This window comes from Poecile atricapillus, chromosome 12 (genome assembly GCF_030490865.1).
Source record: "Poecile atricapillus isolate bPoeAtr1 chromosome 12, bPoeAtr1.hap1, whole genome shotgun sequence".
Taxonomy (NCBI): domain Eukaryota; kingdom Metazoa; phylum Chordata; class Aves; order Passeriformes; family Paridae; genus Poecile; species Poecile atricapillus.
Genome location: NC_081260.1, coordinates 20,214,437 through 20,242,430, shown reverse-complemented (window position 1 = coordinate 20,242,430; position 27,994 = coordinate 20,214,437). Strand labels below are relative to the sequence as shown.

Below are 27,994 nucleotides of genomic sequence, written 5' to 3'. Positions count from 1 at the left end.
CCGACCCGGCCGTGACGCGGCTACCCCCGCCTCCGACTGTGCTGAGGCCGCCTCCGCAAGGCGCTGCCCGGGGCGGTCGGTGCTTCAGTTGCACCTCATGGTGCCTTTGCCCGTTCAGGCTGTAAGATGAGGCTGCTGGCTGCCACACTCTTGCTGGTGGCGCCTCTCGGCGCTGCCTTCTACCTGCCCGGACTGGCGCCCGTCAGCTTCTGCGAGGAGGGCGAGGAGACCGAAAGCTGCAAGGTGAGAGCCCGCGCGGGCGGGCCCGACGCGGGCCGTCCCCTCGCTCTGCCCCGGTCGGGGCTCCCGCGGCGAGGCGGGTCCGCGGGGTATTCCCAATCCCTCTGCTCGCGGGTGTCCTCCCGCGGGCGGCAGCCTTTGCTCCGGGAAGGCAGACAGACCTCAGCTGGTATTCCCTTTTCCCGCTGAACTTTCCAGCCAGCGCTGGGGGGACTCTTAGTTTCTTCCTGGCGTGGCCGGGGCCTGTCAGCAGCCAAGGGTAACTCCACCATGGGGTAGCAGCATTTGGTAGCCACGCGTTTCGTACCAGCCGCACGTTTATTTCGGAAAGTCCGTATTTTCCTACTTTTTCTCCTTTCCTGTTTCAGTCACTAATTGAGCTCTTCGTGAACCGGCTGGACTCTGTTGAATCAGTTCTGCCATACGAATATGATGCGTAAGTACATCCCAACAGGTTTCCAGAAGCGTTTGGAAAGGCGCTCTTCTGTTACCGTGAGGGTGTCAGTATTTTGGCTTTAGGGATGGAAGAATGAATCCAGCGCTCAGTGGCAGGAATAAAGTACAAGAGGGTGTGAAGAATGAAGGCCACACCTGTGCCACCTGACCATCCTCTGTTATTGTTAAAAAAGGGCTGTAGGGTTTCTTACAGGTGCATTTCTTTGCGCTGAGTACAAGATTTAATATTGACTGTTTGACATATTTGAAAGTTTTTTCTGTTAGGCAAACCTAGGGACGTCAGATGCTTTGAGTTCCTTTTTTTTTCCCTGGTAATTGAAGGAAACTTCAAGACCAGTCACTGTTAACTTTCTTTTTTTTTTTTTGCCAAAGCTCTGTAGCTAATTTTTGGTTTGTTCAATTTGGTTTTGTTTAATTTTGGTTCTTTTATATGAAAACTTCTATCTGCTTTTCCAGATATTAATAGGTCTACAAAGCAATGATAAACAATATGATTTGCAGTCTTGCTGTTGGGCACAGAAAAGAAAACTTGAAGGTGTTTTAGCTCTTACCTTGGGCAGTGCAGCAGTAGAAGCAAAGCCAGAGACTAGTTTAAAAATACCTCTGTCTCTATTTCTGTTAAACTTTATGGAAGCCAGTGAATTTAGAACCACTGATTGAAGAAAAGTACTTATGTACCAAAGATAAGCATTGGTTTGTTTGTTTGGGTTTTTTAACGTAACCTGCTGCTACCTGTGTTTAATGAAAAGCCAGCATGGTTACATTCTCTTATATTCAGCAGTTTCAGGCTGTCTGTAGTTGATAAGAATTGGTGAATGCTGTTTGACAGTGCAGCACTCTAAAAGCACTTCTTTGAAATGTGTTTCATGTTAAATGCTATTTGTAAATATTCCTTTAAGAAGGGGGTGTAGTTTTTCAGAAACTTTTTGCAAGAGAAATTAAAAGTCTGTAGCACATCCCCTTTTTTCCCCACAAAATGAAACAGTCTATTGTTTGTTTAAATTGCCATTTGAAAAGGGTGGGTGGATTAAGCATCATGCATTTTATTAAAGATACACTGGAATATGTATTGGTTGAACTTGATATTAAAGTAGATGTCAGCTTTCTTCACAGAGGCTCTCAGCTATTTTACTACCAGTGTCTGAACTGTAAAAAAAAAGTCATGAAAACTACTATGTTAAGGAAATAATTTAAGAATTTGTTTTAGGCTGGTATTTACAGTTATATGTCAATTAAAAATGAAAGGGAACCTTTGCTACTTTTTTCCAGTTTTGACTTCTGTCAAGATAAGGAAGAGAAAAGACCATCAGAAAATCTTGGACAAGTGCTGTTTGGGGAGAGAATAGCATCATCTCCATATAAGGTTATTTTGTTATTTATTATTTAGGTTATTGAAGTTGATTCTGTTTAAATTTGATAGCTGTCATTCTGATGGCTGTATCCATAGACATAGCTGAAGATTTGATGACTAGGTGATTTTTTGTTTGTAATTTTTTAATATAAGCACTATGGAGTTTATGTAATAAAACCCAATAAAACTCCTCCCAGGCCAAAGGCATCTTAGGTTGCTTAATTACAGTTAGGAAACTGAGCCAGTGATCACTCTTGCCTGTTGCTCTGTGGTAGAGAATTCCAGAAACTCTATCTTAGGTAGTTATTTAATAGCTGGATGTAAGGAGTGTTAGATGATCTGAAATAATTGGTTTATTTAATGTAACATTGGAGACTATAAAGTGATAGTTCAGGAACTGTTTCGTATACTTGGTTGTAGTGTTGGGCAACTTCCAGAGTGGGAAGGGAAGTTAAGTTATGGCTCACTTGGAGCTTTTCTTTGCTTATACATGCTTATAATCTGTTGTCTGAAACAGAGTTTTTCAGTGTTGATGCATATCACTTGGAACCTTCTGTAAAGTAAATGTATGGAAATATTTTGTGGATTGGGTATGTGGTATTTTTCTGTATCATGCCTTGCATTAGCAACGACCGAATGTAGCATATCTAAAGAGCTGTGCCATCAACTTGGGACAGTTACTAGCAGTGGGGGAGCTGTGGTCAAACAGTGGCTCTTGGTGTTTGAGAGCTATATGGTGTTTGAATGCAGTTTCCAGACTTGGATTTGCTGGTGAAGCTGAAAACTGTGCTGTGTGTGTGTGTGATGGTTGCTAGATAATCCAAATCCCTGTGAGAAAAAGAGGCAGCAGTTTCTGAGTCTGCTGCTGCTCAGTCATGAGGGACCCGATCACATCGTTTCATTAGTGTGTTAGGAAGGTGCTGCCTCCTCCCTTATATGAACTGCTCTTAGATGTCTCCTTGATTCTCTGAGCTAATGTAATTTTAAGTCTTAGGACTAGTGGTCACAAGAAGCTTTTAAATACATAAGCATGATGGGTCATTTGGACTGGGTCCATATTGAATAGATTAAGTGTTATAACAATATATTAAGTGTTATAACAATTGTTTGAAATGGCTGCACACCACAGTAATTAGAAAGTGCTGCTCCTGGTTAGTGTTTGGGCCTTGATAACATTAGAATTTTCAGTTGTGTTTTAAGCTCACTAACAGGTTGCTAACCTGTTAATTATCTTGTGAAGGTTAATTATCATTAACTGGGTTAGAAGTTGGAGATGCAAATGTGAATATGTTTGTGTTAGGTGATGTCTGTGCTTGAAGCTTAGATGTTAGATGTTGTGCAACTTGTGCTTTTAGCAGCCTTATTTAACTTGGTCATCATGGGGAAAAACAGCTAAACAACGTGAAACATTCAAGAAGGGTGTAGTGAAAGTCTGTTTTAGCAGATGATGAAATTATCAAAATAAAACAAACTGGTAGAAGAAAAAGCAATACCTTTTTTACTAATTTTCAGTTTTCAGTCCTCAGGCTTTATCATTTAGAAGCTTAGAGTAAGGAGGTAAAGTAGCTAAAAAACCTCCCTACTTAACCAGAAAAAAACCCAAAACACTAAAAGATCTTTGAAGCAAAATTGAAGTGACTTTTTCTTGTGTGCTTTTTTTTTAACAGTTCACTTTTAAAAAGCAAGAAACTTGCAAGAAGGTTTGTACAAGAACATATGATCCAGGAAACAGTGCTGATAAAAGCAAACTGGCTTTTTTGAAGAAAGGAATGCAATTGAATTATCAGCATCACTGGTAAGCCAAGACATGTGCTTGAGGTTGGGTTTATTTTCTGCTTTTGGACATTTGTTATTTATGTTTTAAGTGGTTGCTTTTTTCTTTGTGCATGATAGTTGTCTCTCTACTGTGCATCTTGTAGGCACTACTGAAAAGTGTGTGCTTTACATGAATGTGAAATGTCACTGTGAAGTGAGGTGCATCGCTTTCTGAGGACATGTTCTTTGATGATTTCTGTCTAGGATAATCGATAACATGCCTGTAACATGGTGTTATGATGTGGAAGATGGACAAAAATACTGTAATCCAGGATTTCCAATAGGATGTTTTGTTACTCCAGATGGTAGAGTTAAAGATGCTTGTGTTATAAATGTAAGTGGTGGAACTTTTTTTGTTAGTATAGGGTGGTTTCATTTGTGGTTTTACTTTTAAGCTTTCCTTTCCTGAGAAAGAACAGATATGTTTGTAAACATGCTTAATGTTCGGACTATGGGCACTGACAGAGCTGAGTGCTGCTAGTGTGTGCAGTGTCTCACTGATACAGTTGTCCAAATAAAAAGTTCGTACAGGTCTTTTACCAATATATTCTTTAAAAATGTATAAAATAATGGTGTGGATGTTCAAAAGCCTTAGAAAATGGAGGTTTTGTTCTGAAATTTCATGTGTATCCATCCTAGTCCCTATTCATTCTTTGTCTATGTGGTGTTCATGTGCAAGATGTTCTTTTATCAGTATCAGATAGAAGCTTTCTAATGAAGTCCTAGAAATGAGTTCTGTGTTCTGGTTGCAAAAGTTATGTATACCACAGATTACAAGTTAAATGTATCAGGGTTTTCCATGACAGGGAAAATAAAGTTGACAGTTAGAAATGTGTCAGTCATCCTGGGAGTTCCATTGTGAGCTAGTATAATTGCACATAATAGTGATAGAGTTTTATCCCTCCTTGGTGAGGGACAACACTCCTCTTGGAGAGGAGAGAGCTTTCTGTGACTTTACCACTTGACCTACTGCTTGTATGCAGTGGAATCAGTTCATTTGTGCAGCAGGTCTGATGCTTGAGTTTCTGCTTTTATTATGCACGTTCAGTTTACTCTGTGTATAGTCACCTTCCAACTCAGTTACTCCTCAGGCTCCCCAGACTCTTGAAAGTGATCTTTTATGCAGGTGTATTAATGTTGAAGTGTTTCCCTTTTTTGCTCCTTCATACACCAGTCTCATTTTAAAGTTCTTGACTTCTTGTGCCCTCTCTTGTTGGAGAAGTCGCTCAGTTTCCTGATCATGTTTTGTAGTCAGAGTTTAACAAGAAGAACACTTTCTACCTCTTCAACCATGTTGACATAACAATCATGTACCACAGTGGGAAGGATGAAAACTGGCCTGGTGCAAGACTGGTGATGGCAAGACTGAGACCACAAAGGTAATTTTGCATTAAAGCAGCAAGTTCTGGTTCTCTGAAGTCTTAACAGTAGTTCCAAAAAGAACAGTTCCTTAGAGATGTTATTCGTGTTAATGAATTCTGAGGAACATGTTTTTCTGGCTTCTGGTAAAGCATTTTTTTCAGATACATCCTTTCACTGAGTAACAGTTTCCCATGCCAGATCTGTTACCTGTCTTCCAAACGCATTTTGGATGAATGTACAGGTGTACTTTTTCCTGTGTAAGTTTGGATACAGAGGTATAGGTGAAATACCATGTTAACATTGATATTCAGAACTGCAGATGACAACTAATTTCCTAAGACTAACTGATTTTCTCAAACAGTAGCTTCTTAGTTTTTGTGTTGACCTGAGTGGAGGTGCAACAACTCAGAGGTCTGAAGAAGATTGACTAGAGGCCAAAGTAATTGCTTCAATCTGTTCATACACAGTTCATATTTGAAATCTATATTTGAAAACTACAGTCCAGTTACAAAATTTCAAAGTGGCTCGTTTTTTTAATAGCTAAACTTTTCTCTCTTTTCTATAGAAGTTAAGTGAGTTAATAAGTTACACTATTGCTGTTTCTGAAGTAATAGAGATATGCTTGGTACAACAATCAACATATACAGATATGCTTGATTGTACTTGGTTTTTCTCTTGCAAAGGTACAGTGTATTTTTAGTGAATTATCCTTGCTATGCAAGTTTATTCCTTCCATGAGTGCCAGGAAGATTCTACCAATCCTATTAATTTTTCATTAATGCTTTATCAGTAGCATCCTGAATGGCTGAAAAATGAGAATTTGCCTTTTCCCTGGCAGTGCAGACCACAAGGGGGCAGTTAGGTTGCACATAACCTTAATTTTGTCATTCTCTGACCAGGTGCTTTTCTTCAGCCTTGAAGCTTTCCTGATGGAGAGTATTTGTGGTTGGAGCACAATGCTAAATTTTTTAAAAGAAAATTAAAGTTTTTCAAGATTTTATTTAACTTCTTTTCCCCATTAGCTACAAGCATACAGATGAGAACAACTTAAGCTGTGAAGGCCCACCTATGGAGATTCCTGGAGAATTTACCAATAAACTGAATTTGGTTTACACTTACTCTGTGACATTTGAAGTAAGTATTAAATCTGTTACATGAATACGTAATTCCCCAAAAGAATGTAATCAAAGCAATTGGATAACTTACTAATAGTCATAACTGGATTACAGTGTAAATTCTGTAAGGATGGTCTTGTGTGTCGCTCTGAAAACTCAGCTTCTGAGCTTGCTGACATGGTTTTCTAAAGACTTTCCCAGGACAGTAACTGTAAACATAGATATGTGTACATTCTTTCTGTTACACATCTTGTGATGGGCATCTCTCATGGCCAGTGCAGTGAGAAAGTGTTATCCTGACCATCCAATCCCCGGCTGTGGTCAGGAGCCTATAAATCCTGGGGGGAAAAATAAACGTCCCCTTCTTTTCACCACACCTCGACCTGTGTCTGTGTGATCTGTTCATCATCAGCAGCAACACTTGTGAAGTATTTTTCTGAAAATCTTAACAGGTTTTCCGTTCCCGTAATTTAAGTGACACTATGAAAATAAAAATGAAGACCATTTTTTATTACTATGTTTTATTACTAATAGAAAATTAGTAGATTGAATAACTGGAAGAGTTGTCTTCCTTGAGATAAACTCTGCTTTCAGATTTCAGTCAGGGTGCTGAGAGTCTTATGCTGAAGAGCAGTTTATATTTGAGGGCATTTCTTTGTTAAGTGTTGACTGTAAAGCTTTTTTTTGTGAAGTTGCAGGGTTTGTCTCATTTTGTGTGGTTTTTATTTTGTACACTGGCTTTTTCTTTAGTAGGCCATCATCTATTTTCTTTAGAATTAATGCTCTAATGTTTACTAATGCACTAACGCTTTATTCAGCCTGTAATGAGTTGGGAGGAAATTGCTTTCTGACAAATGAGTCTTTTTACCTCAGCATGGAAAGTGAGCCTCCTGTGGGTGTGACAATAATTTGATTCAAGGTACTTCAAATCCTGGTACTTCTGTTCCAGTCTGTCCTGAAAGGGTGGTGGTTTTTCAGTCTCAGAGGGTTTGGCTTGAGACCACCAGCTTGTTTTGTACAGACAGTGAAGCTGCCATGATATGGAAATGGCTTTCATCCTGCCAAATTGAATTTGATTTGAACCAGTGACTGTGAGGTGCAAGGCGCAGTAGCCTGTTACTTTTCCCTTGAGACACCCAATCTTCTTTTGACTGATTTTTCTGTATGAATGAGCCTTCTTTCATTAATATTTGTGTTTAAATCTTGAGGTAAATTGTGATTCAGAACTTCAGTGTGAACTTTGGTTCCTCACGCAATGGGTGAGGTGTTTTGGTACCTACACTCTTTCTCCCTGTTGTGGAGCAGGTAAGGCTCACATCTAGTGGGTTTGGATACTTCCAGCAGATGGCACTTCAAAACTGCTTATTCTCATTGTCATTCATAAGCCTTGATTTGAAATAATACCTCATGAGTTTTACTTTTTATTAGTAGTTTCAAAATAACTTAGAAGGGGATTGTTTTATCAGTGAGAAGTGTTTTTAAATAGGAAAACATCAGTTTCAGTAAGCCTGACTACATAAAGCAGTAAAATATATAGCTGTTTTATGATCCTTTCTAATATGGCAGCTGACTTCTGATGAGAAGGTTACAGTGTCTGCTTTAATTAACTGAAATGGACAAGGTGTTTTTGCACTGTGTGGAAAGTATGCATCATCATAGCTCTAATGTTTAGTACACAAGTGTACAAAAATATAAGCATGAGAGCAGTTTGGTACAGCAGTTCGGCTGTGCAAACTTAGCACCTTGCAAGTAAATTAAGAAATTCAGCAGAACTTCAGGCCAGTCAGGGAATAGAATTTGGTAACAGGACAACACGTATGTACATCCAAAGAGAGCAACTAGGGAGGACAAGGCTTGTGGGTCAGAAAGAGTCCTCAGTTTTACAATTGAAGGTCCATCACATGAATATCTGGAAATGAAAGTTGTCTGCCAGGAATCAGTGGAAAATACTCTGTATCAGCCAGCACTATGACAGAGAGTGAAGAAGCCTGTGCTAAATGCATTAAAAGTGATGAGAAAAACATTTCTAGTTTCCTCTGGAATTTTTCTCTGGAGTATGTTTGACAAAGTTAAAGATTTTGAAGTTTCAAGACCAGTGTGCTATGCTGGAAAATGTTGTACAGATGGCATGATTGTTTTTCAGCAGTTGGGACCTGCAGGCAGCTGCATCCCAAATCATGGAAAGATGAGGCTTAGTGAAGCCTAATTTAAAGGTAGAAGATGTGGATAGGAGATTTCAGTGAAAAGATATTCTTCTAGAGTGTCTAGAGATGCATTAATGCAAGAGAGAGGTCTTACATCCAGGGTTGTTACCAGGCTTAGAAATGAATGCTGACTGGAAGGTTTGGGGAAGGGATGTGGTACGCTTATTGCCTCTTAAAGACTGTAACAAACTTGTACTGACTTCTATCAATTACTATTCCATTTCCTTATAGGAAAAGAATAGTATTAAGTGGGCTTCCAGATGGGACTACATTTTGGAGTCAATGCCACATACAAACATTCAGTGGTTTAGGTAAGATTTGCTTTTATTCAGTGAGTAACCTTGCAGAGGAGCACAAAGATTTCTTAGTTGTACTTCTAGAAAGAACAAATTCTGTAGGTTTTCAGTCAAGAAAACCTTTTGCTTTCATATGTGAAGGAAGTTTTCACCTCTTGGGGGCAATTGTATTACAGCATTACGTGAAAGGAATGCATCATCAGTATCCGAAAGGAAAGCAGCTTCCATTGTTTTACTTTATCATCTCCATTCTGGAGAAGTTTTGAGTCATTGCAGCTCTGCAGTGTTCTTATTGTTACTCTCTGGCTTTGACTGCCAAATGAGAGGTACATATGTATAATGCATGTTTTGTACTCAGCAGTTGCTCACAGTAAAAAGATCTTTTTTTATGAGCAAAAGATGTATGTGAGAAGCTCTTGCTTATTTTATTTCCCTCTGTAGCATGGGAATGATACTAAGTAAGTATATAATTTGTGTTGAAGTGTATATGTTTTGCAGTGTAAATCTTGAAAAGGCTAATCCAAATAAATTGTTCTCTACAAAATATTAAATGGCACAATATCAATTTCATTGGTTGATAGATATAAAACCTACTTGACAGTCTGCTTTAAGAACTGTGGCTGTTTCACCAGGGAAATTACTTCTGAGCTATATAAGGAGGAAAATAAAGAAAAGCAGTATGTAGCTGTCTTCAGAATTAGCAAGGTATCATTAAATACTGTTTTCCTCACTTCGGTCTTCTAAGAAGTCACAGACTTTTAAGTTTTGTACCTTTATCTTCTCTGCATGGGAAAATACTGAAAGGGCTGAGTATCTAAGGCTTTTCCTCAGATCTGAGCTGTACCTGAGTATGAACTGATGCATCTCTTGAAACCTGAATAACTGAATTCAAAGTTTGACTTTTTCTTTATCTACAGTATAATGAATTCCCTTGTAATTGTTCTCTTCTTATCTGGCATGGTGGCTATGATCATTCTGAGGACTCTTCATAAGGATATTGCAAGATACAACCAGATTGACTCTTCTGTGAGTAAAATTTACAGCTTTTACTTGGGTACATTTTTCTGTCCATAGTGATGTCTGTCTCTTAGTGTTGAGTACAGTCTAGAGAGATGTGTAACTATGATGAGTCTGATACATGCTAATATCTCTGGGGGTTAAAAATTATTGGAGATTTTCTGATTAACATAGTCTGATAGAAGTTCATGTTACCTATGGCTGGAAAGTGTGGTGGACTCACTTTGTTTAGTCAGGAGATCATAATACTGCAGTTCATGTACAACACAACTTCTGACCTTTAGCTGTGTTAGAACTACTTGGTATGTATGTCAATGATATTTTATTTTATTTGTAAATATGATTCCCATGGTAATTGCTGTGTTAAACTGGGTCTAGTTTGTTTAAATTAGTGAGATGACTGAAGCCTGTTGCCATCCAACTTAACCTGTTGTGAGTTCTTTTGAGATATGTGCTGCTTAAAATGGGACAGCTGCAGGTTCCTATAGTGGAAGAGAATATAACTGATTGTGAGTTGAAAAGACTTGACCAGTAAACAGAGAGTCATTTTTACTCAGCCCTTTTCTCATTGGTAAAAGTGGTATCTGCAACTCAAAGATGAGATGTAATGTCAGATGCAACAACAGTTTGAATTTTCACTCTTGTTGCTGTCCATCTGGTTAAAGAAATACTTAAAAGTGCACAAAAACGTTTCATATTGAAATTAAAACATCTGAAAATATTTCTATTCTTCTTTGTGGTTTTAATATTGAATATCTTTCGTTAATGTAAATCCAGACACTCATTTAAAGTGGAATGATTTTTCTCACATCCTTTAACTGATAGTTTTTGTGAGGCTCCTGTTTGATGTCTCAATTAAATTATGTTCAATGTTTTATACTGTGTTGTCTTTATTAGTTGATCATTCTTAATGTGATAAAGAGCAAGACTTGTAGGGGCTTGATTAGTTTTTATGAGTAACAACAGGGGTAGGTGTGACTTTCAGGAAGCCACAGTTTTTTTATTTTTTTTTTGCCAGGTGTGAGAGACTTAAAGATCTGTTGCAGTTCAAGGAGCTTATTTAAAAAGGTGTGAAATAATTGTGCAAAAGAGGACCTGGGCTGAAGAAGATGCAGGGAAGAAAATTAGTATCTCACATTTAGGGGATGCTGGTGATTGTACTTCTAAAGAGATTGATGCACCAGCCAGTGACGGTGGTCTCAGAATGTGCATTTAATGTTTCAGCTGATGTTGGCTGGCTTCTAGTGTGATGTGGATTTAGTGAGACATTCATTAATGAAGTGTTTAGAAATCATTAGATTACTTTTAGGGTCTTATGACTAAGAGAGGATTCCTGAACTGAAGAGAACTCATGCCAGTATGTTTTCACCAGTGGGAGGTAAAGCTCTCTCTCTTTTTTTTTTTTCCCTTTTTTCTGAAATCTCTTTAATAATGACTGCTTGAATGTAGGGGGCTTAAATCTTTGTTAGACTGTTTTGAGAACAAAGATAAATTAATGGTAAGATGAGGCTTACTGCACCTTGGAAAAGTTTAGAGTAATTTTGCTCTAATATTTTTTGAAATTCTAAAATATAGCTGACTACTCAGTTTAGTTGTACAGTTCTTATTATTATGTTGTACGATAAAGGTTAGCAATAGGAAATACTGTGGAATTTTTTGAATGAAGTCTGAAAAATACTCTGACTCACAGCTAATTAGCCAATAATGAAAGAACTTAATTCAAAATGGAGCTTAGAGACAAACTGTGGCACATAGGCTCATACAGGATAAATCAAGGGTCTCAATCTTCCAGACTTGGTTTCCCTTTATTTCTTAAACCAAAATAATTACCATGTAGCTATTAGTTTTAAAGTTTGCGTTAGAATCAGGTCTTTTGAGTGCATTTCCCAGATGAGTTGTTGACAAGGATTCTATATGAACCATTCCAAATCTCTAAACATTTTCTGTGTTCTGTCAAGAACTGAAGTAGTAAGCATCTGTTCCTGCTTAGTGTTCATCATTTTGGAAACAGATTTGCTTCAGGTGATAACCTTTGCAACTCTTTCATTCCTTACCTACAACTACCTGAGAAAAGCCTTTCTTCTGTCTTACCTTAACAATTTTCTCATCATTGTCACAATTAGTTCAGACTTACAGGAAGTTATATATTTATGCTTCTTTGACCAAATACATCTTTCTTTACTGGAGGAACATTGGACGTGTTGGAATTACACCTGGATATCTCATATTGTTTTCTATCAGGTATAGGGTGTGGTTTTGTCTTTTAATCCGTGTTATCTTGTGTTTAATAGTTTTCAATTTTTGTATTTATATGAGAGTAATTTCTAGCAAGCAGAGGTATCATTATAGGGAAAGCAAAGATAATCTTCCAGATAAAGAAAAGTTACATCATCCGTTGCAGTTTAAAGTGCACTATGTCATTCACCAGTGTGGTCTGCTTTCTTTCTTACCCTGCTTTTGGCAAGCTTTAATTCTAGCAGTAAGCAGTTCTTTGAACTGAACTCAGTATTCCCACATTGAATGGAACCTGTAGCTTTTAGCTTTATGGGGAGTAGAGGATCTTCTTGTGGGGTTGGTTATGTAGTTGTGTGTGTTAGTTTTATTGTTTGGTTGTTTTTTGTGAGGGGAGTTGTCTGTTTCGAGTGACTTTATTCAAAAGCTTTGTCCTTCAGCAGTGGTTCCTTAGGGCCACTGGACTGAGGATTCCCCCTCCCCATTCCATCCTTCCATCCATTCACCTCTGGCAGTGGGACGAAGTGTTGGTACTTGTCCCTCATGATTCCAGGGACCAAACTTCCTTTTGAAGGAAGTACAGAGACAGTTTCATTCTTTTCCAGTATTGTCATTGAGACCAACGGGCTTTGAAATCAGAATAGAAAAAGATAAATGCATGAACTAGATTGAAGTTAACTAAACTGAATGCTTTGTTTTAGTTTAAATGTAGAATGTTGTTCTATGGTTTGACTAATTACATTTGCATTTTCTTGCATTAGGAGATGAGTATTTTCTTGATTTTCTTGCCTTTCTCACTGAACCATTAGGGGGTTATAAAATCAATGAGTGATGACTCAGATGCAATTAGTCTGGCTTTGGATCTTAACTGGAAGCTAATCAAACTTTAAATACGTATTTTGCATCTTGTTTGTATTAATTCACTACTGCATTATGTATCACTGCTAAAGACATTGTTGGTTTTGTACAGGAAGATGCCCAAGAGGAATTTGGCTGGAAGCTGGTTCATGGAGATGTATTTAGACCTCCAAGGAAGGGAATGTTACTGTCTGTTTTTTTGGGCCAAGGAACCCAAATTTTCATTATGACGTTTATTACTTTATGTAAGTAACTTCATTAAGGTGATGTGTATGTAGTTTAATAGTAATAAGAAAGATGCAATGTTATTAAACAAATGATAGAAGCCTTCTTTTGGAAAGAAGTCCTTCCTTTAGTAACATAAAATATTAATGCAATTTCATAAGAGTAATTAGATAACTTCAGTAATGCTGTTGTAAGCATTGTCGTTGAAAATGTGATATCTGGGCTAATGCAGATTCTTCATGAATTCAGAAATCAAACTTCCTTCTTACAAGTTTCTTTTTAAAAAACGCAGTTTTGTGTAGTGTAAATTATCCAAGGGTACATTAATGCAGGTTCAAAGATATAATGCAAAGCTTTAATGTTTTGGCAACTCTTTCTATCTAATATGTTTGACACGAGCCTGCAGCCATACAGAAATATGAGCAAGAGTGCACACCAGTGTGCAGTGTCAATAGTACTGACACAATGTTGAGATAATGAGAGCCTACCACAAATAGCTATATATGTATGTGGTTGTGTAACCTGTCATGAGATGGTATTTTATTTTTGGTTATCTGTAAAGTTTATGAGCATTCAATTTCTTATTGTGCAATAGAATTGGTAAGTACACTGATACTTAGTACAGAAGAAGAATCTTTCAAACTTTGTTCTCCAGGTTTAATTCAGATTTTGGCCTTTCGTAGGGGAGCTGCTTTTCTCTATTTATTGCTTGATACTGTGAGATTACTAGAATTTTCTTGGTAGGCTTGTCTTTCAGTGTTGATCACAATTCTCTATGTTGCTTAGCAGTGATAGTTTTCTGCGCAATGAGTGTAGTAGTGTAGAAAGAAATTGGTGGCAGGTGAAAATGCTTCTGATAGATGGTGGCATTTTGTTTTTCAGCCTTTTGGCAATGAGAAACTTTCTACTTAAGAGATGAGGTGGAAATAATGCTTTTGAATGAAACAGTGCCATTAGGGGTATGTTCATGTGATTCAGGTTGTACAAGAGCTTATGCACTCAGCCTTCATTTAAATATGTGGTAGTGAATGGGATAAACTTTCACAGCGATCCATCTTATTAGGGGTATTTTGACATGTGTCAACAAAGAACTAAATCTTTTTGTTTTTATAGTCCTAGCTTGCCTTGGTTTCCTTTCTCCTGCCAACCGTGGTGCTCTGATGACCTGTGCAGTTGTACTGTGGGTCTTACTGGGAACTCCAGCTGGTTACGTGTCTGCTAGAATGTACAAGAGTAAGTACATGCATTTATTTAATGTAACATGACATGTTAAATTCAGTATTGCTGGGCTGTGTTTAAGCCTTCAACTGGGGCTTGTGTCTCAGACTTCTTCGTGCTGCTATTCTGCAAGATGGTTGGAAAAAGTCTTGACTTTGAAATTGTTTTTTTTCTTGTCAGCATTCAGGGGTGAGAAATGGAAGACCAATGTCTTGCTTACAGCTCTGCTCTGCCCTGGGTTAGTATTGTTTCCCCTTACTCTTTTCTGTACACTTAAGTGTAAACGAATCTGAAGTGGGAAGGAGCTGGGGAAAAGCCAATTGCTACAATGCCTTGTCTGTGCAACTTTGTTTATGGCTTTTGTGCACTGCCTATCTGTGAATATAAAGAAAAGTCAGTTCTGAGGAACTGGATCCTGGTAGTCTACAACACAGCTTCTTGGCTTGTTTTGTTGTCAGCAGTGGGAGTAGGAGGAATGGGGCAGCACTCTTACAAGATTGTGTTGCAGCCTTTGGGAATCACTGCACCAGAATATTTGGCACAGTGCTGGGGTAATTCCAGTTTGGTGTACTGCGGTACTAAGTGTGTTCTAGGTAATTCTGGTTATAGTCTTCTAACATAAACATAGGTGGTGTCCAGTTTGGGATATGGCTGTAGTGTGTATCATACTATATAGTGTGGCCAGTACTGTCCTGCTTGTTCTGGAAGGGCAATAGCATTTAAACCTTTTGTTTTCTCATAGCTCTTATGATCTTTTGTGAGAATTAGTGGGGAGAGGGAGCAGAACTAATTTCTTCTGCAAGTCTTTCATGTTTCTTGGTTGCAACTTTGAGTACTCGAAGTTATCCCTTGGCAAATGTCCTTGGCAAGAGTGGAAGAAAATTTTATAAATTGCTTAAGGTATTTCTTGCCCCGCAAAAATCTCAGCATGAATAAAACATGACTTGGCTTCAAGTAAAGCAGAATCTCATCAAATGAAAGGTAATGTGCTTGATAACAACCAAGTGTAGTATTTCTGTGAGAAATCTCACTTCTAAGCAGAATGTGCTTCAGAATCCCTGCTGTCATTTAGATGTTAACAGGAAAGGGAAGAAAATATATATTGATGGGAAGAATATATTGTGCTGATCAGTTAAACTCCCAAATAAATTGAGTTTCACAGAGGAAGTAAAATGACTGGGACTGATAGAATATGATCAGATGTCCTGATTACACTGTGCTAGTTCAGTGAATTTGCATAGTATCATAAACAGCCCAAGGCCTTTTTAATCTCAGTAGGCTGATGTGAGTTCATATTTGCAGTATTTTTTCTAACTGTGGAGGGAGTAAGTGAGGTGAGTAAGTGTTATGAGCCTGGGTAGATAATAAAAATTAGAAAGACTTCTAAAATGGGTTTGATACTTCTTTTTTGTTCAACAAGATGCTTACACCAGGGGTTGCTTAGGTGTGCTTATTGAACAAGTCTGTTCCCACGAACAGTTTTGGCAAGTGTCAGGCCTTTCATAGGGAAAAAAAAGGAGCTTGTCTATTGCTCCAATCCTTCCTCATTTCTTTTTAAATTAAATACAGTGAAAGGATGCATGTTCACTTCAGGACACCTTAAATTCTGTCTCAGGAACACTTTTTTAACAAAAAGATAGTGGTGCACTTTTCAGGACCCTTTCTGAAGCTGAATGTTCTGTGGGGTGTCCTTGAATCCAGGAATAATTGCAATTAACACAAGCTTCTTTTTATATGGGGTTTCTTTGCAGAACAAGCGTTCTGCTTTGTTTTCAGAATGGGATGTTTGAAATTTTCATCTCACCTTGGTTCAGCAACACCTTGATTCTCATCTCTGGGTTGTTTTCTAGTTCTTGTCCAGGATGTTTAGAAAATGTGGCAGATGTGTTTAATGAGGAAGGGAAAAACATGTCTGGAGACAAATCATTGCGATGCAGTCTTTATTTAAATTCTCCTGAAGCATGGGTTACTTAATGTGTGTAACTCCATGCTTATACAAACATTTCTGTTGCAGAGCAGTGCCCTCTTTAATCCCCACTTCCCTTTGTGACACAAACTGCAGTAGCACATTCGGTTTGTTGTGAGAGTCCATGGGGATTCCTAAATAGGAGATTTTGTTATCACTGTATTTATTCTGAAGGAATTTACTATTTGTAACGGACATAAATGAAGGAAATATTTATGGTTTTAATAGGGAACAAGGCTCAGATAAGGAGTTTTTAAATTTATTCTATATTTTTCCATTCTTTGTATAAATAGTTTCAATGGCATGTTTCTGTTACTTTTTGATGTTATGTAGAGTCTTCTTTATTTAAAAAATGGCATTACTATAGGTACCTACATTACTAGCCTTGGGTGATGGAGGCATTTTTACTTTAACTGCACCAGTGAGGAAAGCAACTAGGACTGTTGGGGAAATTGGAAAATTGGAAGAATCTACATTTATTTTAAATTATTTACATTTTGTAATACTAATATTAAATAATACTAAACAGCAATACTTGTAATATTGGTAATTCTTTCTTGAATATTTTAATACATTTTCTGATTTTATTTTTCAGGATTGTCTTTGCTGATTTCTTCATTATGAATCTCATTCTGTGGGTGAAAGGCTCCTCAGCTGCCATCCCTTTTGGCACTTTGGTTGCTATCCTTGCTATGTGGTTTGGAATTTCAGTCCCACTAACCTTTGTTGGTGCCTATTTTGGCTTCAAAGAGAAGGTAGGGCCCTTTGAATACAGATGGGAAGTACACCTGTCCTCTGTAATTGAGCCATTGACTGTCTAGTCAAGCGTTCTAGAGCAGGATCTAGTTGGATTGAAACATCTGTGATCCCATGATTGTAAAACAGCATTTTACTGTCTTGATATTGAAACAGAGTGTGTATTTGTAATGTCACACCACACAGTTTTTTCTGTCCGTTCATTAGAATCAGGTTTTAATAACTTTCTTGGAGCTCTTGCTTGCTTTTTGTGCTTCAGGACTACCTCAGTAGTATTGCTGAGTTTTGAAGTAGTGCGTCAGAGAGGCTTCATTTGTACTTCACTAGTTTGAAATAATGCCGGACAGCTAAGAAAAACAGGATGTTACTGGCTTTTTTAAATTTTATTTTGTTTTTAATTAAAGACTGGACAGATTTATTTCCTTTGTGTTCTGCCTTGCTTACTGGCCCAAAGTTGGAATGTCTAAAGCACATGTGCTTTTTCCTAATGCTGGACATCAAGTTCGTAGGTTTTTTGTTTGATAACTTGTGATGGTTTATGAATGAAAATATGTTTATCAAATCTTTATATGCAAATACTAGGGAAAAGTAATCTTATTTTTGATGTAATAATTCATCTTTTATTTCTATTATTTTTTTCTCCAGCCTATTGAACATCCAGTGCGTACAAACCAGATTCCTCGCCAAATCCCAGAGCAGTCATTTTTCACAAAGCCATTGCCTGGTATCATCATGGGTGGTATCTTACCCTTTGGCTGTATTTTTATTCAACTTTTTTTCATTCTGAATAGCATTTGGTGAGTATTTTTTTTTTTTTTAATCTAATTACACAGGTTTGATAGTACACACAGTGAGTTTGAACATCCCAAAGCAATGTTATTCCCATATAAGGAATAAACAAATTTTTAAAGTTTTTGATAATTCTGTAGACCTCGTGGAATTTCCAGAGTCTTTATATTTATTTCTGTGCTTAGAATTTACAAAACTAATTCTTCGTAAAGACATCTTCAAAGTATGATATGAGAATCCTCTAGCCTTGTTTTATCTTCCTGGTTGCAGCACAAATGTGGTTTCATGCTGTCGTGGTTAGGTAGAGCCTAATCCATTGTGTAACTATATTATGATTTATGAAACTAATGTGATCTAGCAGTTTCAACTGTGTAGATCAGAATCAGGTCAATGTTTTGCAAAACAAAGATTCCACTCCTCATGAACAATCCACTCCACTCCTAAATCTTGGAAAATCTAATCAGTGTGTGAAAAGTTAAACCAGGGCAATCTTCCATAACTTTCACAATGTAAATGTGAAATGTCTAATACATTGTTGTTCAATGGCAAATATTACCCTGGAGGTGCTAGGATTTTATGGTGTCACCTGTATAAGTTGAAGGATCTTACAGAACAGTTTTCTAAATCAGTTCTTAAATGCAAATACATTAGTTTACCTTTTAATAACAGTCCTCAAAAAAATAGAAACCATGTAATGTAGCTGTGCTGAAGAGTATAATCAGCTGACAAACAGGTATATTCTGGTTTTGTAGTTGAAGTTAGCAAATTCTTAAAGTTTCTTATTCTTTATCCTACAAAAGGGAAGCATGGAGGTAATATGCAACTGATACTCCCTCTGTCAAATCCTGTACTGCAGTAATTGTCACATTCACTCAATAATGTTAATTTCATTATTTCACTTATCTGAAAGACATCAGATTAGACGTAAATTAACATATTTCCCTTGTATTTATTTTTGTGGGTGATTTTGTTTGGTTAGCACTTGGTTTCAAGTCAGCCTTGGTCTGGAGAAAGAATGGGAGTGGAAGAACATTTTATTTGATGTAGTGAGGAGATGCAGAGACACCTAGAAAACTTAGCTGCAGCAGCAGGAAGAAATTTAGTATTGGAACTAGGGAAGAGTGCAGGTGATGCAGGAGTTGGGGAAGGTCTTCCCAACTAAGAGACATGAAGTGATAAACATCTCTGGTGGAAATTGCTTGTAACTGTTCTCTGTGACAGTTCAGAGATGCTGATTTCAGGTATAATTGAAGACTTGGTTGGTCTGTAAAGCAATGGTTTATTACCAGTAGCTTAAATAAGTACATGTTTACAGAGTACATTCAGGTAAAGAAAACTTTTTTATGAATTAGGCAGTAGTGGTACAGGCAGTTACCCCAGTGGTGTGGGTTTCTTGGTCTAGATTTTTTTTGTCGGTTAACTCAGTATTTGGTAATGGGAGACTGTGAATTAATTCAGAACTTCAACCAAAAATGAAACTCATGTTTTTATTGGTTTTTAATTTTAGGTCTCATCAGATGTATTACATGTTTGGATTCCTGTTCCTAGTTTTTATAATCCTTCTAATTACGTGTTCAGAGGCTACAGTTTTGCTGTGCTACTTCCATCTGTGTGCAGAGGTAAAAGTTACAGTTCTGATATAGGTAGGGCTTGTACCTGGAAGATGTTAGAAATAGAGGTGAGGTATTCACATACACTGTGAAGGGCTGGACTCTATGAACTGATTGCATTTTCAGCCTTGCCATGCCTGTTAGCCACGCTTCTGAAATGTGCCTTTTGCTTCAAAATCCACTGCTGGCAACAGATAAGCAAAAACAAACAGCTTTGATCTTAGAGTAATTTCATCTTCCTAGTGGAAGCAATACAGATGACTTTGAAGAAGGAAAATATCTGTGTGCCATGCTGGAATTTTTCTGAGCTAAATTTTAAAAAATTCACTGTGTTTCATAAGACAATGTTTTTTTTTCACAGTTTTACCTATATTCCATTTCCTACATGATCATTCTTAGTGAGTGGCTTATTGTTTCTTTCAGGACTATCACTGGTGGTGGAGGTCATTCTTGACCAGCAGCTTTACAGCAGTTTATCTCTTTATCTATGCAGTCCATTACTTCTTCTCTAAACTCCAGATAACAGGAACTGCCAGCACCATTTTATACTTTGGTTACACAATGATCATGGTCTTGATTTTTTTCCTTTTCACAGGTAAGTACAATGTTCAAACTGAAATTAATATAGGGGGCTCTGGTTTTGAAATGAGAAACATTAGGTGAAATCTAGATTACGTGAAATATTAAATACAATTTACGACTCTTTAGACAGTGTTACTTGGTTTCTGACACCACAAAGATCAGTAAGATATTTTTTTTACATTTTCTTCCTAACTTAAAATTACATTTATTTATGGTAGAATTAATTTTCCTTTACTGACTATTATGTTAGCAGTGAGTTCAAACCATTGTGTTTTCAGGGCCCCATTCTTGTTCACTTTGATATTGAGTATTAACTTGATTCTGGATTTCATAATTGGTTCTAGAAGTTCTGTAGTTAGAGATAATTTCACTCTGCGTATGGAGGATAAAAGATATTTTCAGCTTTCACTATCAGCAAGTGAAGGAGGCTGGTGCTGAGGAAGAAGTGAATGTTGGCAAGATAGAGTTTTAGTACTGCTGGAGTTGTCTTGTTGTCTTACCTGCTCATTAAACCACTTCATAATGATGGAAATACACCTTAACTGGAGGAACTGATTTGAAATATGGCTCTCCAGTGTTAGTTGTCCAACTTTTCTGATGTAACTCATGCAGACCAAGTGTCTTCTACAGGATTATTCTAATGTTCATAATCACTTGACTGAAACAATAATTTCAAGGTTTATTTGATGAGAAATCTGTGCCAAATTTACCATGTGTTAGTGAAATAAGAAGCTCTTTGAAGGGTACTGGCCTTGAAAAATAGCCATGAGTGTTTTATCTTGGTGTTCATCATACTGCTGTGGTTGTATATGTAGATTTAGCACATGAAGTCAGATCTTTTAGGTGTCACTGCTTGGCTTCATGAAATACTGCAATGACAGAGCTAGAGAAAATGCTTCATGTATGAGGGGCTGTTCATAAAAACAGCCGTGATTGTCACTTCAAAGATTTCTAATAGGATTCTCTGTCAATAGCATGGTAGTTTGTGTTGCTACTTTTTAACTTCTTCTGCATGTTTCTTGAAAGCTGCTATGATTACTTTGTGTTCACTTTGTGAAATGCATCTTTTAGTTAAGTGCAGTTAAATGCAGTTGAAAAAGAGAGGCTAAAATAGGTAAGGAAAGTAAGTCTTAGCATCAGACTTCAAGTTTGTCAGTGTAGCAGTGAGAAGGATTTCAGATTGTTTTTTCTACTACTGGTTGGCACAAATCAAAAAAACTTCATAAAAACCTGAAGAAAATTCCTGTATGTGTTTGAACAATGGAGTTATCCTGTAGAAATTATATTAAATAACAGTAACTGTCACTTATTGCTGGTTTTTGTTCTTTAGAAATGTGTCTCTTTTAAGGACAACAAAAGTTCTAAAAAGAAACGGGGAAAAAAACAAGGAGGATTTAATTTTTCTATTTTTCAGTTATTAGAAGGCAAAGATGGAAGTTTGCATATTGCTATTTAAATTCTGCTTAAATTGTGGTGAAACAGGCTTCAGATGTCTTCTAGAATATATATCCAGCTATATTAAAAAAAAAAATCCCAAAAGTTATAGTCTAAAATGTTTTAATTACTTTTATACTAAAACAATATGTTAATATGTTTCTGGGTTTTAGCATAGGTTAGTTGCTATCCTGCCAATTTCAGTATCACTTACAATACGCAAATTGGTAGAATTAAAAATGTCTGTTTCATATATAAAATGATAGTTGAAATTGTCATGGCACCTGCCATTTTTAATGCCTGAAATGATATTAAAAGCTTCTGATATGCTGATCCTGCAGTTTTTGATATGAAGGCTAGTGAGGCAACTGAAGTACAATAATAAACTGTGCTGCTGTTATTTTTGCAGTGTCGTTTTTTTCTTTTGAAAAAAACCCACAACAGTGCTCCCTGTGCTGCTTTTGTAGCTCATGAGGAAAGTTACTACATGGTCCTCCTTTTTTTTTTTTACATTTAAGAGAGCAGCTAGTCACTAGAAAGCTAATGGGTACAACAGATACACGGATGTGTTGGATGTATCCAATACATCCTTGCTAATGTACAATGCTGTGGTAACTTTCTTTTCCATGTTTAGGTGATAGATTTTTGGGCCTGAAGTGTAAGCTGTTCTAGACAAATAGCATAAACAGAAGACACCTGACTTTGCTTTGTTTTGTAAAATACTCCTTAGCAGGCATTGCTTTAGGAAACAGGGGTTCAGTCCTTCACAGTTTTTGGAGGTGATGGAGTTTTCTAATGTAATTTTAAACACTGTTTGCATTAATAGAGTTCCAAAAATGGAATCTTGATCTGTTCCACTTAAGTTAGCAGTAGGTATTTTGTTTTTCTCTGTTCTTGCCTACTAGGTCTCAGCAACTCTGACAGAAAAAAAAAGGGCAGTGTTAATACCTCCTCCATGGCAGTGTGTTGTGTTACCCTGGGGCATTACAAAAGAGATCATAATGAATAAGTAAACAGGAACTGAATGTTTGTATAGCAACACTGACAGTAATATAATCTGACTGGTGAAATCTGATGGTGTGCATGCCCAAACCAGACAATTAGATTTTAATGTACAAAGAGCAGCTAATCTTTCAAGAAATGACAAGTGTGGCTGGATGGGGATAGCTACATGATTACATGTATTTTATTCGTGGAGACAAAAAAATGCTGAGCATAGTCAAAGCATGTTTCTTTACAGTGACCTCTATTTTTGAACATCATTTTCACTTGTGAGTTAATGCCATTTTCAAAATTGAGTTTTGATCTTCTGGGTAGATTGTGCTTAGAATCTGAGATTCTGAAGCACCCACCACTGTGCAGTGATTGAAACCAGTATGATACAGAGAGCTTTTAAGGTACATGAGAAGTATCAGGCAAGTGCAGAGTGCTTTTCTATTTGCTTTCTTACAATCTGCTCGTGCTTTGAATTCTTTATTCTTCATTAAACAATAAAGCTAGAAGAGATGAATAGAGCAGAAGAGTCTGCTTAATGTATTTTGACATTATTCTGTGCAATAATCCTTGTTTTTAATTTTGAATTTAACCTGGTTTACTAATAACTGTCTCTTACGCAGTTAGATGCTGGCTTTGTGTATAATGTCTTGTTTCATGTATAATGTCAGAAAGTGGTAGTATATATATTGCAGACAGACTATTCAGCAGAATATAAAGCTGAGGACAAAATCATCAAAAAAACAATGGAGGTGTCAGTGTCTCCCCACTAAGCATAAAGGGATTTTTGGATGTATCTTGCTTCTTGGCTATAGAAGTTTCTTGAGTCATCTTCATATCTGGGTTTCTGAGTTTTAAATGGATCCAGCAAACGATGTTTTACCTGTACCTCCCTAGAATAATCAATGACATGCAGTGAGCTGCTGTGCACTGGGATGGTATCACTTTCCTAGGCTAGCTGGGATTATTTAAAAAGGTAGAATCTTAAAATATGCAGGTTGCCTGCTTAAGGGAAAAGTAAAGATCTCTCCCACAACAGTGAGTTGTTCAATGCAGACTGTTAGATGCTTTTTCATTCAGTTTAAGCTGGTGAGTGATTAGGATTGGGTAAGGTAAACACTATAGCCAAGAAACAAATCTGTTATATTGGGTTAAAGCGAACAAACAGATTACATGGGCTCATTGGAGGAATTGGTGTTAGACTTGGTGCTGGGTCATTTGATAGAGATGTGCATGCGAAAGATGTAAAAACCTTAAAATGTAAAGGAATTTAGACCAATCAGAAGATAAATGTAATTGATCAACTCTCTCAACTAGTGGGGTATTTTATATATTTGTTTGGGGTTTTATGGTTTTTCCGTGGGTTTTTGTTTGTTTGTTGCTTTGTTAGGATCTTTGTTGTGTTGTTTTGTTGTGGTTTTTTTGTTGTTGTTTTTGTTTTTTGTGGTTTTTTTGGTTGGGTTGGTTTGTTTGTTTGTTTTTTAAGTACTTAGTGTTAGAATTTTTTTAAAACAGCTTTGCCAAAACCACCTTTGTGTATTTGTTCTGTCATGTTATGTTCATTGATGTCTGTCAGAGAAGCCTGAGCTGCAGAGGTGTGCTTCCTGTTGATAGTGCTTCAAAACTTGGGTTTCAGTTTGAATGTGTTTTGAAAGAGACAAATAAAAGCAACATCCTGGTGTGATCTTATCTAAATTTTACCTAAATACTTCTCCTGTTCTAATGAGAGGCTCGTTTTAATAAGGGATTATTTTAATTTTGGTGCAAGATGAGCTTATAAAAATGCTGAAGATTGAAATGCTACATATGCTCTTCAAGAAAATGCATTTCAAACCATGCAATGTGACAGGCATGGTTGGATTTTGACTAGTGCCACTAAAAATACCAATTTTACTGGGTAGAGGTACTGGTGTAGGAAATGGCGTGTGCTGTTATCTGTGTTTTAGGATTGGCTTTAGTCAAAGTAGTTAAAAGGAGAATTTGAGAACCTGTGATACTTGTCAGTACCAGTTAAAAGATCCAGTATGAAGTGCTGTCCAGTATAAAGTGCTCAAATCTGGAACAAGTGACAAATTTGTGAAATGGGCTAAAACACAGAAAATGTGGAAGACATTCTGGCTAGAATTTTTAAGCAAGCCACACTAGTTCAGAGCTACTCTTCCTCTCCAATTGCTACTCATTTGCAGATCCCCTTGACTGGGATATTTATTACTATGTATTAAATCAGAAGTTTTTTTACTGTTTTACCTTTTGTGGGCCTTATAGTGTTCATGGAATCACAGGCACCCCAAGGGCTGAGGTGGAAAACACACTGAATTACAGTGCTGGTAAGCCCCAGTTATTGATGTAGAGGTAGCAACAGAAGGAATCTATGCTCACCAGAGAAGGTTCTGACTACCTAAGGCTGTGTCTTGGTAATGAGTGTTGCCTTTCTCTCCTAAGTTCATGATTCAAATCTGGTATCTGACAAACGTTATCACTTAAAAAGTCTTTTATTCTGCTTCCAGTACATTGGCAAAATTTTTGATAAAATTTAAAAATGAGCAGGGTGTACTTGGCCTTTGATTTACTAAACAGACTTTTTTTTAAGGAGTGGGAGCTGAAAATCAATGTTACTGAAACCTTTGAAAATCTGTTTATAGATAAAATGCTTGTTCACAGTGTGAAGTCTTTAAGTTCTGTTATGACTGAGACAGTCTTATAGAAAACTGATGTATTATAAAGACCAGCAAGGATCGGAGGAAAATACGTGGATTTAGAGTGTGTTCTCATATTAAGTTGTGGCATTCTCAGAAAACTATGGTAGCTGTCATTCTTGGGATAGTTGTACATTTTGGTTATGATAGTATCTTTTTTGTTCTAGAACAGCAGATAAATTTTTAATTTTATCTAATCTGTTAGACATTTGGGAGAAACTGCTTTCAAAGCCATAAAAGGCTTGGAGTGGACTGTTTTATAAAAACAACCAAGAAGCAGAGGCTGAGAACATTATTAGAATGAAACTGTGAGAGTAAGGCTTAGAGTAACAATGCTGGTATTGGAGTATTTGACACAGTAGGAAGGAGTGAGATATATCATGCACTGCAAAGACTTAGTGATGTCAAGCCTACAAAGGAATTACATTCCTTGTGTGGTTGATGACTGATCTGTCAACAGCCATAAATCTGCCATCTCCTACTGTTTCAGAGAATAACAACTGCAAACTTGGAAGGAAAGGGCAGTCAGGGTAATCACAAAATAATAGTAGGTCAAAAAGCCTTTAACTGAACATATACGTGGTAGCATGAGGAATGTAAAAATTGGCATACAGATAATAAGCATCCTGGGATGAGTTGCTTGCTTGGGAAATGTGTAGATGTGGGCTGAAAGACAGATGTAACTCATGTTAAAAACCCAAATGCTTAATAAAGAATCCTCCAGTTATTAAGTCAGTCACAGTAGTCAAAGAGATTGGAGCTGATGTTAAACGTGGGCTGTACAGACAGAAAAGGGTAATATAAAATGAAGAGCTGAGTGCATAATCTTGTAAGTGCCTGCAGTGGAGCTGGGAAGGGCTGTCCCAGGGCTGGCATGTAGCTGTGTCTTCGAGGGGGAATTCAGGGCAATTGAGATCTTCCCCTTTTTTATCTGTTAAGGACTAACATCTCTCTGGCAGTTTACAACTAGGTAAAAGCGTGAGGAGCAGTGCACTGCTTCTTTTAGAGGCTGAACACTTAATTAATTGACTGGGACTCTGTCTCCTTGCATATGAAATTCTTAAAGTAATTTAAAAGTAAATGTGATGGACACAGTGTCTTTGCAGTTGCCTAATACTAATTAGGGACTGTTGGTGAAAACCAGAAATTTGTTTATCAGTTTAAAAATAGAAAATTGGTATATACTAATCTCATTCAGTGTTTTGGTTTGTGGCTACTCCTTTCACTTGGTGCTTGCTTCCAGCTGCTGTAGCACTCAAAGCATTCCTTTGCCAAAAAGAAGTAACAGGATACAAAGAAGAAGAAATTTTTATTCTCAAATATAAATAGAGCACAAAAAATATAAAACTGGGGCAGGTGAATTTTTCCAAGGCCTAGTTATGTGTCGTAATTCATAGGTGGCAGTGAAGTATTGTAGACCTAAAAAAACCAGGTAAAGGCTGACTTGGCATGTCAGTTTCTGAGCTGGTGCTTGTGTCCCTGCTCATAGCGGTGGCAACACTGTCACCAGTGGCTTAAATGTATGTTAAGTGGCCTGGTCCCTAAAAGTTATCTTCGATCTAAACTAATAACCTAGCTTGGGGATGAATGTGTGTTGTTAAATTTAAGAAGTGCTGTTTTTCTGGGTAGTTAGCTGGATTACAATGTTATATTCTGTCCTGCTGGGAAGCACTTGTTAGATTTCTCTCTCAGGACAAAGTGGAAGATAAACTAACCATTTTTACTTTCTCATTTCAGGGACTATTGGATTTTTTGCCTGCTTCTGGTTTGTAAGTAAGATTTACAGCGTTGTGAAGGTGGACTGAAAAGCTCCAAAGTGTCTTTTGAACATATCTCCTTTGCTGTTTGATAATTTTTACCATGTATTGAAAAACATCCTGTGTAATTATTCTAATTTGTAAAAGTGGAAGACCAGACCATAGCATAAAATTCAGATTTTTATTGAAGAAAATGGCACCATTGCCATTTTGATATGAACAGAAATGTTTACATCATTGTATGCTTATTGAACATGTTAATTATATTAATTCAAAAATTATATCCAAAATTTGATTTAGAACAAATAAGAATTCTAGGAACTAGTTTATTTGAAAAATTGAGTGCATTATGCAGTTCTCCAGAATTTCCTTGTGACTAGGGTTTGGGGTTTTTTTGTTACCTCTTTTGGTTACCATTTATATACCATGAAAGCCTAGGACTGTCAAGTAAATCTATGTAAAATGTGAATTTTTTTTAACTTAACTATGATTGTACATATTATCCTGCACCTTCTTTACAGCTAGGTTATCTTCTTACAAATGTACATGCATTTAGTGTAATGTAGACTTTATTAAAAATATCGACACTGGTTTTTGTTCAAATAAAACTGCACAACTCCAGCTGTTATGTTTCCTTTCTTGTTAATTGGCTCTTCACTACTTGGTCTCAGATCATACTGGTTTAAACAGTTGACTGGTTTTGAGTTTTATATTGTTTATAAGCAGTTTGATTGTGGCTTTGGCTACAGATTGATACAGGACTGATGGGTCACTTGAATCTGTGGCTCTAGGATGGGCAGGGGCTTCTGGACCTGTGCATCATCTCTGCACTTTCTCCAGCTTACTCCAAAATATTTTTTGCTGGGCAAACCATTACTTTCTATCAAAGATTAATCCCCTTTTTCTTCTTGTAGCCAACTGAAACATATGTTTCCTTATTCTTTATCCTGTGAAGATTAATTGAGCTTGTTGGGAAGCTTAGACATGAATCTAGTGGGCTTGGAAATGGCTGTTTCATAAAG

The 27,994-nt window shown here is 37.1% G+C and overlaps 1 protein-coding gene across 1 annotated transcript; it reads left to right on the top strand.

The window, feature by feature from the left end:
• Window positions 1-16: 16 nt before the first annotated feature.
• LOC131583507 (transmembrane 9 superfamily member 2-like) lies at window positions 17-27,593 on the top strand. Its single transcript, XM_058847701.1, has 17 exons — window positions 17-243; window positions 609-676; window positions 1,966-2,059; window positions 3,715-3,842; window positions 4,067-4,196; window positions 5,114-5,241; window positions 6,247-6,358; window positions 8,775-8,854; window positions 9,757-9,865; window positions 13,059-13,191; window positions 14,285-14,404; window positions 14,570-14,627; window positions 16,951-17,110; window positions 17,757-17,908; window positions 19,408-19,519; window positions 19,934-20,105; window positions 26,953-27,593. Exons 1-17 carry the CDS (start codon window positions 127-129, stop codon window positions 27,018-27,020), a joined length of 1,941 nt encoding a protein of 646 aa, XP_058703684.1. The 5' UTR covers window positions 17-126; the 3' UTR covers window positions 27,021-27,593.
• Window positions 27,594-27,994: the final 401 nt, after the last annotated feature.

Bases quoted from the DNA above. Each gene is read 5' to 3' on its own strand.
- LOC131583507 (XM_058847701.1), top strand. From the start codon at position 127: ATGAGGCTGCTGGCTGCCACACTCTTGCTGGTGGCGCCTCTCGGCGCT. The intron at 244-608 runs GTGAGAGCCCGC...TTCCTGTTTCAG, and splicing joins AGGAGACCGAAAGCTGCAAG to TCACTAATTGAGCTCTTCGT. The intron at 677-1,965 runs GTAAGTACATCC...ACTTTTTTCCAG, and splicing joins CTGCCATACGAATATGATGC to TTTTGACTTCTGTCAAGATA.